Source organism: Astatotilapia calliptera, chromosome 12, assembly GCF_900246225.1.
Source record: "Astatotilapia calliptera chromosome 12, fAstCal1.2, whole genome shotgun sequence".
Taxonomy (NCBI): Eukaryota; Metazoa; Chordata; class Actinopteri; order Cichliformes; family Cichlidae; genus Astatotilapia; species Astatotilapia calliptera.
In genome coordinates, this window is record NC_039313.1 from 7,108,882 (window position 1) to 7,123,191 (window position 14,310).

The 14,310-nt window shown below is 41.0% G+C and overlaps 1 protein-coding gene across 1 annotated transcript in view; it reads left to right on the forward strand.

The window, feature by feature from the left end:
* LOC113033470 (lysyl oxidase homolog 2B) overlaps positions 1 to 10,056 on the forward strand; it is a 43,221-nt gene extending 33,165 nt beyond the window's left edge. The window contains 6 exon segments of the mRNA XM_075410387.1: positions 4,546 to 4,711; positions 4,988 to 5,228; positions 5,830 to 5,945; positions 8,227 to 8,363; positions 8,484 to 8,595; positions 8,880 to 10,056. Of these exon segments, the coding sequence (XP_075266502.1) occupies positions 4,546 to 4,711; positions 4,988 to 5,228; positions 5,830 to 5,945; positions 8,227 to 8,363; positions 8,484 to 8,595; positions 8,880 to 8,950 (843 nt within the window). The 3' untranslated portion in view covers positions 8,951 to 10,056.
* Positions 10,057 to 14,310: the final 4,254 nt, after the last annotated feature.

Here is a 14,310-nt window from a genome sequence, read left to right on the forward strand (position 1 = left end):
CTGTTTCTGTGCTGTGATGAACTCTGAAACCTGACTGAAACTCTTCAAATAAACCACTCCTCTGCAGATGATCAGTTAGCTGTTTGACAACTACTCTTTCAAGGATTTTTGATATGAAAGGAAGGTTGGAGATTGGCCTATAATTAGCTAAGACTGCTGGGTCTAGAGATGCTTTTTGAGTAAAGGTTTAACTACAGCCAGCTTGAAGGCCTGTGGTACATAGCCGATCATTAGAGATAGGTTGATCATATTTAAGATCGAAGGATGAATTAACGGCAGGACTTCTTTGAGCAGTTTTGTAGGAATGGGGTCTAAAAGACATGTTGATGGTTTGGAGGAAGTACACTCAACAAAAATATAAACGCAACACCTTTGTTACTGCTCCCATTCCCCATGGGATGGACGTAGAGACCTGAAATTCATTCCAGATACACAATATAACCATCCCTCCCAAACAGTGGTCACAAATTAGTCCAAATGTGTGGTAGTGGGCACATCTGCTATATTGAGATAATCCATCCCACCTCACAGGTGTGCCACATCAGGATGCTGATCTGACATCATGAGTAGTGCACAGGTGTACCTCAGACTGCCCACAACAAAAGGCCACCCTGGAATGTGCAGTTTTTTGCGCTATTGGGGGTCTGGGGACCCAGAACCGGTCAGTATCTGGTGTGACCACCATTTGCCTCATGCAGTGCAACACATCGGCCCATGGAGTCTATCAGATTGTCAATTGTGGCCTGTGGAATGTTGGTCCACTCCACTTCAATGGCTGTGCGAGGTTGTTGGATATTCGTGGGAACTGGTACACGCTGTCGTATACGCTGGTCAAGCACATCCCGAACATGCTCAATGGGTGACATGTCCGGTGAGTATGCTGGCCATGCAAGAACTGGGACATTCTCAGCTGCCATCTGGCCTGAACAATGTGAACCATGATTCATCTGTGAAGCGCACACCTCTCCAACGTGCCAGACGCCATCGAATGTGAGCATTTGCCCACACAAGTCTGTTACGGCGACGAGCTGGAGTCAGGTCAAGACCCCGATGAGGACGACGGGCATGCAGTTGAGCATCCCTGAGACGGTTTCTGACAGTTTGTGCAGAAATTGTTGTTGTTGTTCCAGCAGCTGTCTGGGTGGCTGGTCTCAGACGATCTTGGAGGTGAACCTGCTGGATGTGGTTACACGAGGTCTGCGGTTGTGAGGCCGGTTGGATGTGCTGCCATATTCTCTGAAACGCCTGTGGAGACGGCTTATGGTTGAGAAATGAACATTCAATGCACGGGCGACAGATCTGGTTGACATTCCTGCTGTCAGCATGCCAATTGCACGCTCCCTCATTGCTTGTGGCATCTGTGGCATTTTGCTGTGAGACAAAACTGCACATTCCAGGGTGGCCTTTTGTTGTGGGCAGTCTGAAGTACACCTGTGCACTACTCATGATGTCAGATCAGCATCCTGATGTGGCACACCTGTGAGGTGGGATGGATTATCTCAATATAGCAGATGTGCCCACTACCACACATTTGGACTGATTTGTGACCACTGTTTGGGAGGGATGGTTATATTGTGTATCTGGAATGAATTTCAGGTCTCTACGTCCATCCCATGGGGAATGGGAGCAGTAACAAAGGTGTTGCGTTTATATTTTTGTTGAGTGTAATTATTGAAGTTAACTCAGAAAGATCAATTGGAGAAAAAGAGTCTAACTTAACATCAATGGTACTTTTAGTACAATTGATGGGATGGTTATAGGTAATTTTTTCTCTAATGATTAAAAAAATTTTTGTGAAGAAGTTCATGAAGTCATTACTAGTTAACGTTAAAGGGATGGTTGGCTCAAAAGAGCTCTGACTTTTTGTCAGCCTGGCTACAGTGCTGAAGAGAAACCTGGGGTTGTTCTTATTTTGTTCTCAGGAAATGATCAGACAGGAGAGGGTTTTCAGGAAACACTGTTAAATGTTCAGTTTCTATGCCATGTCTCATGTTTCATTCTAAATACACATGTGACAAATCAGCTAGCTGATAGCTTCTGCACAAATGTTAAGGCTAACTGTTTACCGGCTTTTACTAGCATGTATCTATCCTTCCAGGGTGGGAGTTATAGGAAGAGTAGTCTATATGTAGACAATACAAAATAAGTTTATAAAATTAAAATTTGGGCTATGAGTAGGTTTGAATGTTGTGCTGTTCATTTTAAATTGTAGTTGTATTTTTATTTTTATGGTTCAACAATCCAAATGACTGTAATTACAAGTAATTTTCACTCCAAGCAGAAGACTGGAACAACACTAATTAATAAATAAATTTGTTTGCTTCCAATCGAAACTTTAAGCTTCATTATCATTTCAACTGTTGAAAAAATATGAATATTTCTTGTTTTTTATCTGGTCAACTTCAGGGCTGCACATTGTCTGCTAATTTGAAAATGGAAAATCTTTTTAACAATTTGAGGCTATTGCATTTCTTTTTTAAATTTTAGGTATTTATGCATTTTAAATTTGTATTTTTTTTATTTGACTGTGCAAAAATATTTGACTTAATTTATTTTTTCATTTTGATAAAAAAAAAAAAAATAGATTAAATATATCAGCTACATACTTCCATGCATGCCACTGTCCGGTGGCTCTGTGTATATGCACAGCCTTCTATTTTTTTTAATAAACACAGACACATGTAAGACGTTAGGAGTGAGAGGCCTGGGTGTGAACTGGGGGGCGGCCCAAAACACTGTTTACAGTGCAGCAGGGTAATAGTAGGAGCAGATAAGGAGGCTGAGGGGCTTTGTGCTAACAGCTTTATGAAAGTGTTTGCACAGCCATGAAATGAAGAGCGTATGATTATAAGGTGTTTGCCTTCCGGCAGGAGTTTGAAGGACTCTCAGCTGTAACAGGAATCCATTTACTGTATTACATGCTGTGCAGCTTTTTTCATCATCTGTCAGTGTAACGATACATTAGAGATACATAAGAGCTCATAAGACAGAGCTTTAACTTTTAAGTTGCGCTTTTTGACAAAAAACAGACAAACAGGTAATAAAACGCTACAATATGGAAAATCATCACAAACTAAACCAAGAGCAAGCAATTATTTTGGCTGCAGAAAAAGCCAAATCCATAACTGGCTGAAGACATTGAGGTTAACAGAGACTGACACAAGGGACTGAGGGGAAGTCAACACTATATAGACACAGAAGGGCAGTCAGGGGAAGTGGACACAGCTAGTGAAAACAAGACACAGCAGTGGACACTTTATTCAATGAGACAGGAGGGGAAGTAAAACCAAATGTGAGACACTAAAAATAAGTAAGTACTAAAGTAAAACAGAACTTGAAAAATAATAACTAAATGAGAAACGTAAAGACATTATTAAACATTTTCTGATGTGTATCAGTCCCCTAGGATTAGTTCATTCATAACCAGAACCTGAAAGTCCACAAGCACAAGCAACTAAACCTGCAGTGTTGTTTTCTGTGATAATTGAAGTATAACCCCTCCCAGGCTAGGGTAAGGGTTTTCTTTTTCAGAATGACTTGGATTAACTAAATTTGATTACTTAAAAGTACATTTTTGCTTTTGAAAACTGTTGGGCAAATGTCACATTTTCTCATTGTTCTGAGTATTGGTCAATTTAGTGAGTGCTGTCAAATAAATCATTTTTATGCTGCCAAAGAAAAACTACTAGTTGTAGTCAATCATGATCAATAACAAGAGGCCCTGGCCTTATATACTCCAAAATCAACTCAAATGTGTGCGTTGTTTCTTCTTTTTCAGAGTCAGTACAGATGTACACTATAAATCATTCCAACCTGGGCAGGGGAGAAAAAAAATTAAAAGAAATCATTAAAAGCCCCAAATTATCATGATAATTATGCCCATGAAAACTTCTGCTCCAGGTTACATTTAAGATCTTTAGCCTGCACTTACCCGCTCGAACTCTCTGGTCCTCCCATCGGATGCTTTTACTGGTCCCACGCTCCCAATTAAAATCTAAAGGATACAGGGATACTTTCTCTGTCATTGCTCCGAGTCTTTTATAAAGTCCTCCTTCTCTTTGGAAATCTTCAAATCGAACTTCAAGACCTTCCTATTTTCACAGGCTTTCAGATCACTTTGAAACCTGGTCTGTTCTGTCTTAGTTATCTTGTTTGTTTTTTGTAAATATATGTATGTATGTGTACATGTATGCTTGTATAGGTATTTGTATATAAGTGTATGGATGTTTATATAGATTTCTTTCATCTTCATTTATTTTTGATATTTTAACTACATCGTACCTCTGTTCAACACTTTGGATGACACTTAATGTCTTTTAAATGTTCTATACAAAAAAGCTGACTTGACTTGAAAGCTGACGAGGAGTTAAATGCATTCCTGCTGCAGGGGATTCAGCAGCATTAACATGTCATAGGGACAGCCCACCAAGTTAGGAGGGTTTTTATAAAATACAATGCACTATATACATACATACTATATACTGTACTATATATGGAGAGGTTGTGGCTGCTACATCTGATCTGTAAACTGTGCTTTTTCCACAGGAGACCTGGTACTGGTCGGGTGAGGTGAGCGCTGATGCTGTGGTGATGAGTGGCGTTCGGTGCTCTGGAACTGAGATGTCTCTGTCCCACTGCCTGCACCATGGAGCCCACCTCAGCTGCCCCAAAGGAGGCGGCCGCTACGCTGCCGGGGTCTCCTGCTCTGAGAGTAAGACAGTGAAATGAGCAGTGTGCTGAAAAGTCATATTATGTTATCTGTGTAAAATTTGCCTCAACAAAGCCTGATCATGAAGGAATAAATAAATTGGCCTTTCCACTTTTAAACCTACTTTGAATGTGCAGATTGAAGGAGTAAAAGATTTTCAAGGCTCCAGTCAGTTTTAATTCAACAAATGTAAATAAGTTTGACGTAGAGCTGCTAGAACAATTTCTGTATGTCCCTAAAAATGTTTCAGCAGCATGTATTTTTCACTTCTATCTATAGCGGCACCAGACCTGGTGCTGAACCCTCAGGTGGTGGAGCAGACCACCTACATGGAGGATCGGCCCATGTTCATGCTGCAGTGTGCATATGAGGAAAACTGCCTGTCCTCCACATCCAGCGAGGTTCCTGCCAACACCTACCGCCGCCTGCTGCGCTTCTCCTCCCAGATACACAACAATGGCCAGTCCGACTTCCGACCCAAAGCTGACAAGCACTCGTGGGTGTGGCATGACTGTCACAGGTCAGTGAAAGTACAAGCACTGTTTTGGAGGTTTGATACTAGATTTTATCAAGTGATCGCATTCTTGATCACTAACCCCGGGCAATCGGAATATGGTTTTGTTTTTTTTTGTTTTGATCAAATTGTTCTTCCATGTCTTGAAAGAACAATTCATTTCAACATCTGTTTTCCCAAAAGGTGCATTTTTGCTTTCTCCAAGATGCAGGGTTAGTGTCAGGAATTACCACCTGTGATGACTAAGACCTCAGAGGGTTCATGCTGATGGCTGTCAGACCTTTTCTCGTTACAAGCACTGGATTTATACACCTACTAAATCCCCTTTAGAAACATAAATTACACCTTCATTAAAAACTACAAGCAAAAAGTCAGTGGACTGTTGGCAGCCTTCAGCTTTCAGTATATCAGGACGGTCAGAATCACTGAAAGAAATGACTCTTTCTAAGGGACATGCTGTTTTTACAGGTGCTATTTAGTTGAGATGCTTTTTTAAAAATGTATTTATTTATTATTTAAAGAACGCCGGTGCCCTTGAGACTAGAGCTAAAATGACAACAAGTGTCTTCTTTTAAAGGCTAAAGTATGTTCCCGTCTTTGTGTGTAGGCATTATCATAGCATGGAGGTGTTCACCATCTATGACCTATTCAGCCTGAATGGAACCAAAGTGGCTGAAGGACACAAAGCAAGTTTCTGCCTGGAGGACTCAGAGTGTGATGAAGGTAAGATCTGAAAAAGGAATTCAGTTATGGAAGGAAATAAATTTTTCACTTTTGAAACATGTGGCAGAAAACTAATTCTTACAGTGGGGCAAAAAAGTATTTAGTCAGCCACCGATTGTGCAAGTTCCCCCACCTAAAATGATGACAGAGGTCAGTAATTTGCACCAGAGGTACACTTCAACTGTGAGAGACAGAATGTGAAAAAAAAAATCCATGAATCCACATGGTAGGATTTGTAAAGAATTTATTCGTAAATCAGGGTGGAAAATAAGTATTTGGTCAATAACAAAAATACAACTCAATACTTTGTAACATAACCTTTGTTGGCAATAACAGAGGTCAAACGTTTACTATAGGTCTTTACCAGGTTTGCACACACAGTAGCTGGTATTTTGGCCCATTCCTCCATGCAGATCTTCTCGAGAGCAGTGATGTTTTGGGGCTGTCGCCGAGCAACACGGACTTTCAACTCCTGCCACAGATTTTCTATGGGGTTGAGGTCTGGAGACTGGCTAGGCCACTCCAGGACTTTCAAATGCTTCTTACGGAGCCACTCCTTTGTTGCCCGGGCGGTGTGTTTTGGATCATTGTCATGTTGGAAGACCCAGCCTCGTTTCATCTTCAAAGTTCTCACTGATGGAAGGAGGTTTTGGCTCAAAATCTCACGATACATGGCCCCATTCATTCTGTCCTTAACACGGATCAGTCGTCCTGTCCCCTTGGCAGAAAAACAGCCCCATAGCATGATGTTTCCACCCCCATGCTTCACAGTAGGTATGGTGTTCTTGGGATGCAACTCAGTATTCTTCTTCCTCCAAACACGACGAGTTGAGTTTATACCAAAAAGTTCTACTTTGGTTTCATCTGACCACATGACATTCTCCCAATCCTCTGCTGTATCATCCATGTGCTCTCTGGCAAACTTCAGACGGGCCTGGACATGCACTGGCTTCAGCAGCGGAACACGTCTGGCACTGCGGGATTTGATTCCCTGCCGTTGTAGTGTGTTACTGATGGTGACCTTTGTTACTTTGGTCCCAGCTCTCTGCAGGTCATTCACCAGGTCCCCCCGTGTGGTTCTGGGATCTTTGCTCACCGTTCTCATGATCATTTTGACCCCACGGGATGAGATCTTGCGTGGAGCCCCAGATCGAGGGAGATTATCAGTGGTCTTGTATGTCTTCCATTTTCTGATGATTGCTCCCACAGTTGATTTTTTCACACCAAGCTGCTTGCCTATTGTAGATTCACTCTTCCCAGTCTGGTGCAGGCCTACAATACTTTTCCTGGTGTCCTTCGAAAGCTCTTTGGTCTTGGCCATGGCGGAGTTTGGAGTCTGACTGTTTGAGGCTGTGGACAGGTGTCTTTTATACAGATGATGAGTTCAAACAGGTGCCATTCATACAGGTAACGAGTGGGGGACAGAAAAGCTTCTTACAGAAGACGTTACAGGTCTGTGAGAGCCAGAGATTTTCCTTGTTTGAGGTGACCAAATACTTATTTTCCACCCTGATTTACGAATAAATTCTTTACAAATCCTACCATGTGAATTCATGGATTTTTTTTTTCACATTCTGTCTCTCACAGTTGAAGTGTACCTCTGGTGCAAATTACTGACCTCTGTCATCATTTTAAGTGGGGGAACTTGCAAAATCGGTGGCTGACTAAATACTTTTTTGCCCCACTGTATGTGTTCAGTAATGGACTTTTAAAGCTCCTTTAAACAATATGGTTACTGAAAAGGGTGACTTGACACTGTCTAAGGTGAAAAGGTTGACTTTTAATTTCAGAATTATTAAGCAGCTCCACAGTTCTCCAAGATGTAAGGAGCTTTTCCAGGATCTTTCAGTTTTTCAGCAGGAATTTTAAAATTGAACCCATATATTTGAGGTTGCCTGATTTAGTTCAATTCAATTAAATAAAATCCAGTACACTTTTATTTATATTACGCCAATTCAGATTAACAGTCATCTCGAGACCCTTTATAACTTACAATAGTAGAATGAAACTCCAACAATCTCACAGCCCCCTGCAAGCACGTGGTGACAATGGGGAGGAAAAACTCCCTTTTAACAGGAAGAAACCTCTGGGAATATGAAAGAGAAGAGAGCAGAGCAAAACAGGATAAAAGGCAAGGAGAGAAAGCCAGAGTTTAATAATAGATAATGATTAAAGAGGGGTGCATAGTAATAGTGTGTAAAGACAGAGGGAAACTAGATGAGTTTCAGTTTGTCAATGCCCGATAAGCAATGACAAATATTATTATATTTTGTTATTGCAGGTATTGAAAAGAGGTATGAATGTGCCAACTTTGGAGACCAGGGTATTACTGTGGGTTGCTGGGATACCTACAGGCATGACATCGACTGCCAGTGGGTCGACATTACTGATCTGAAACCCGGGGATTACATTTTCCAGGTGATGTTTCTCGCCTTTAGCTCTTTTGCTAGAGAACCAACAGTTCAGCAAGATTCAGCTGTTCATACAATGGCTTCAAACTGCAGCTATAGCGTCTCATTCATGCCCTCCCTCTTGCAGATTATAATTAATCCAAACTACGAAGTGCCAGAGTCGGACTACACCAATAACTTCACGAAATGCAGATGTCGATATGATGGCCATCGTGTGTGGATGTACAGCTGCCATAATGGTAAGATGATAAGGCTATATCTGCTCTTTGTCGTTTGGTAAAGTGTTTACTACACTTACTTTTTAACCAACTAACTAAACTTGTTAAACAGTTTCAGATTTTAATCTTTCATTAATGAGTTGCCCTGCTATTTCACATGAATGCTAATGAGTACCCTGTGAGCTTCTTTTTATTTATTTTTTCAATTTCCTATGCTTGACAATTAGAGTGAGTGATTCTACAAGTGTAAAACAAGGACAAAATGTGTAGGTGGTAACTGTCTGTCTCTGCTGCTGAACTTCTAGGTGGCTCATTAAGCAGTGAAACGGAACAGACATTCCCGGGCCTCCACAGCAACCAGGTGACCCACAGGTAAAGACAGAGCAGAGGAGTGGAGTTAACTGGCCTATGCTTTCAGCAGAAAGACCAGCTGAAGCCAACCAACCACTACACATCTCATCTACGTGGATTCCTCTGACCAGCCATGCCCTGGTCAAAGCATCTGTTTTTACGCTCGCCTCATCCATGAGGCAGTCGCTTTCTTTGACCCTCTCCCCTCCCGTTTCCCTCCGGCAGACAGAATATTTGATTCCCCCTTCTGTCCGTGCAGAGGCAGCTACTTTAACAACACTTCCAACCTCTCTGGTTAAGAGCAAGAGAACGGTGAAACTCTCTGTATGCCCTGTGACAGAGAGAACTTGTTTTTACAGACCTGCAGGTTAGTGGCAGGTGTATTACACAAGGCGAAGTATCGAGGAATGTCATTACGAGTCTGCCTACTTTGAAATGCAGCTTTTTAAAAGAACCCTGCTGCACTTCTTTTGTGTGTATGTCTGTGTGTGTTTTTCCCTGAAACTCTCCCTGAAGAGTTTGGTTTGTCTGTGCCAGGTCGCCTGAAGATTGACAGGAATCATCAATAGCAAACACAGCAGCCTGTGTGTGGAAATGCAGGCTATTTTTCATTCCATTCATTTTTTTTAGCAGTTTCAGAAATGTTTTTTACATGCTGAAGCCCAGATAACTAAGCTTCCTATTGCAAATGTTATTTAAGCGTCACATCTTCAGTGAGGAATTTTTTTCAAATTAAGCTGTGGCAGAAGCAATTTCTGCAAAGCAAAACAGCCCGTTCATCACCAATTACAAGTGCTAATTGCCTGGTTCAGCTGGAAAACTAATCTACCATGGCTGAAACGTGACGTATTAAAGTGCCTTAAAGTGCCCAAAGCCATTTTAGCTCTGCACACTGCACTGACAAGATTGTGGTCACATTTCATAGAAGAGTAGCACTAAAAGTCTCTGAAGAAGCTGATCATATAAAAGTATGTTGAAAGAAATATAGAAAGGAATATTATATTTCCTATTTACAGCAAGCAATAATCACTTCTAATAGGGGCTTTTGATTTAGTATGCCTGCCAACATTACCTTATGCTGGGCTAAAGCTGGGCAGACACTGTGCGATTTTTTCAGTCGCGCGATTCAGCTCCTGCTCAAACTGTGCGATTGACTCGCAGGGGTTAGAAGTTCGTAGGTCACGATGCAGGTCTCACACTATACGACCCGATGCTCTGATGCGACCTGAGTGCTTACACTGTGCGTCCATAAAAATGAAGGTTAACAGAAAATCTGTCGCTCAGTCTCCCTCTCTGTCTTTCACTCACACAGACACGCACACCACCACCATCAACTTTGCTAAATTGCTAATGAAAAACACTGATCGGGCAGCTGTGATTGAGCAGCAATGTCCATCCAACTATTTTCACGGTTGTTGTGTTGTGATCGTGATAATTTTGTGAGGCCACATCGAAAAGGCTCGGATGAGCTTTCCAAAGTTCTACAAGTGCCTCCATCGCTTGTGTCCAGATCACACGCTGCACTCTCTGCTGCGCTGCTCCGTCTTTTTCACCGAAATCTGTGTTTGCGCGTGCGCAGTGTGAGAAGCTGCGGTGTTTGAAATCCTCACGACCAAGCGATTGATGATCGGGAGCTGGTCGTGAGGTGTTAATCGCTTGTCGTTACCCCACGTATACTACACGATGCACGACGCACGATGAAGGCCAAAATCAGTCGCACGACTGAAAAATCGGCTCAAAATGGGCCAAAAATCGCACAGTGTCTGCCCAGCTTAAAGATCCTCTGATCAGCTTGTTATGCTGCCCTCTAGTGGTTTACAATTTCCAGGTTGCTGAAGTGTTGCAAACGTGTACTGCAGTCAGTACACATTTATATTACTATGAGGTGCAGGTTATACAGTAAGTTAAAACATAAGAACCCACAAACTGTCGAAAAAAATGTTCTAAAGTGAAACAAACACAGTTAAAAAAAAACTCTTTAAAATCTAATCCTTTTAATTATTTTTATTGTAAACCTTCAGTGTTACTATTATTATGTGCCTCAGTCACACAGGTCTAGAGACCCCCTGGCAACCTCAAGGAGTAAGGAAAAATATGCATTCATCAACCAGTAGGCAAGTGGTTACTGGAGGTTGCTAGCTGTCACTGAATGTTATTGGCTGCAAATATTGGCTACAGTAAACCTACTTTTGATTTGGCTGAGATGCCGATTTAGTGCAAACACTGGTGACCTAACCACTCTGCATTAGTGAAACTTCAAAAAGTCCATTGCAGAACCACAGGGAGGCTGTTGGTCAGCAAAAAAGTTCCACCTTACAACTGAAACCAACATGTTTCAACTTCTACGTTTACTTTAAAGGTAAACAGTCTCCATTTCTGGTTGGTGTCACGGTTTTCACAGCTTCACTACAACTTATAGAGTAGTTTGTAAATTTTTCCAAACAAGTCGCTGATTTCCATGCTAACTACTGCTGACTGTGACAACCTGCTAGTGAGCAAAGCAATAGCAAGGAAGTTTTCAGTGTAGCACTGTATACTTTTTTTGCAACCAATTTCACGCTAGCAACATCCAGTAACCATACACCAACTGGCTGTGGAATACACACTTTTTGCTAGCATGTATGCTAGCAAAAAGTCACTGATTGGTCTCTAGGTCTGCATAAATTGGTCTTAAGCATTCAATTTCACAGCAACTACCAGCAAATACTTGCAACCATTTGGGGAGTAAATACAAACAGGTGTCTACACCTGTGGGATTGGGGTCTTATGTAACCAGTGAAATCATTTTAACTGCATCACGTTCTAGCTGCATCAGCTAAATCAAACACATACCATTTTCAAGCTATTATGATGATGCATTGACTGAGCAGTGAAGAACTGCTTGTCAAACATACAGGAAGCTCCCAATTGGTTTAGCTAATAAGCTTTTAATATATAGACCTTTGTTGACGCTTCACATGATAGTTTGCAAATATTTAAGAGACAGGCATTATGTGGTATAAATGTGTCTTGTTTGGCTTTATAATCCTGTTAGCAACAGAGATGTGCTAAATGTTGGTTTAAAAGTACAAGTTTCTCTCCAAGTTACACCTATAAGTTGTTGTTGTTGTTTTTTTTTTCAGAAAAACATGATATAGTAGAAACACAAATCCATGTCATTGGTCCTGTTATGTTATCAGTGTTCTGTTGTAAGCTAGTGTAAATGGATTGCTTCCTGTCGTTAGCTTGTATCTGCAGGTACCATGCATCGGATGTTTTCCCTTCAATTCAAAAACTATCAGCTGCAAATTCAAATATCACAATAAAAAGTACTTTAAGACATTTGATTTTATATTTAACTCCAGTGTGGCTTTTAGGCTTCCAGTCAGTGGGACTCTTTTAACATGAGGATCACAGGACTGCTCTACAGTAACATGCTGTCAAATTTTGTCTTGCTGCTTTACATGCTGGCTTCATAAGGCAACAGAAGACCTGATCTCCATCCTGTGGCACCACAGATCCTCTAACAACAAATAGAGAATGCATTCCTCCCTGTTTGTCTGTTCCAGATATGTTTTTTTCTCTTTTATTCTTTTGTACAACAATGTGTGAATCCAGTGTTATTTTAATGGTGCTATCAAACTGGTCCTCTGTTTTCTGAGGACACTTTACATGTTGAACAGCCACATGTATATATGTATACTAATAGTATACTTGAACTGAGCATACACAACCATTTGTAATTGTGTTTTCTTATTAATGACCTTGTTACCCCCTTGCTAATGTAATCCTCTTGGTTTTTAAACTGCTGATATCTGGTGTTTTTAGACCAATGTCTGATTGTGGAATACTCTTCCTGTCACGGTGGGATATTGAGTTTTTAGTGCTGTCTTGCTGTTCAGTTCCAAAGCCAAGTATCAGGAAAGTTTGTGACTTTGAACCACAGACTGGACTGTCTGCTAAAATCAGCTGTCTTTGGCAGCATTCACCCTGCATAAGATGGACTTTTTTCCTGTTCTGTGTCATTTCGCTCAGACGTGATTCACATTTCAGCTTTGATTTTTAGTACATTTGCAATAACCTTATATTTTTTCCTTTATTGTTGTGAGTTGTTGGGTGTAGAGTCAATTAAATTTACAACACAATAAACTGTAAAAGTGTGTGGATAATTTGTGGACAGACTGCACATTTTGGCTTAAATATTTCCATTTATAAGACGTTAGTGAGCCTCGCTTGGATAATGGCTATAAGCTACACTTGCAAGACTAACTCCTGATTTTGTAGTCGTAGACAGCATAAAAGATCGGTGTAGCTTCTGGGTATGAAAAATAAAACTGCATTCTATCTGAAGGCTCCCAGATGGCAATAGCTGTGGTAGCAAAACCACTTAGAGTAATTTTAGACGTATATGGGAAAACATCTTGATGCATTCTCAATCATCCAGGTAAAGTAAATCTCCAAAGGTTGATTCTGTTCATCTGGACGTAGCGTTTTCAGTGGGCGAAACGTTTCGTCACTCATCCAAGTGACTTCTTCAGTCTCAGCTGACTGCAGGTTTCCCCAATACTATAAACAGTACATTTGCATAATGACTGAAATCAACCCACTGATGGGACGATGGGCTGGGAGGTCAGTTCCTTCATCATGATTATACAAATTCTCATGACCATTGATCAACGACCACTGACTCTTTATAAGATTGGAGAAACCTGCAGTCAACTGAGACTGAAGAAGTCACTTGGATGAGTGACGAAACGTTTCTCCCACTGAAAACGCTACGTCCAGATGAACAGAATCAACCTTTGGAGATATTTGGGAAAACAACTTTCTGATTTGACCCAGATCTGTTAACTCTTTCTGAGTTTATGGGCTCAATTAAAACGTTATCTATTTTGTAGATCTTCGTCATATTATCTTGCAAAATGGAGACTTATTAGCTAACGACCTGTCAATCACAAGTTGTTAGCTAATGCACCTTTGCTTTGAGAGTCGGACCAAACCTTCTTTGTCGCATCTGCTTTTTCTAACCATGATGGCAATGGCAGAAACGTTAGTTCCCAGAATGTAAAAGGGGCCTTCAGAGACCAGTGGGTGACATAAAGGTAGCTAGGGTAGGTATAGTAAGATTACTTATTGTAAGATAACTTTAGATTAGTTGCTAAAGGGTTAAATAACTAAACATTTGTAAGTGTTGTGAAGGTACCTTCAAATTTTTAATTTTCCCAATTTAGCTATAGTTTAAAAAGTTTAAAATAAAAATATATAGTTTAGGACTGGACTTAACCCATGTCTGGGGAATCAACCTGTGGGTTTCAAGGAAAAGACAGCACAACCACAAGAGCTTCCTGGTTCTTGGTATTGATTCTCGTGAACTATTGGAGAGATTAACATGATTTTTCCAAAGAC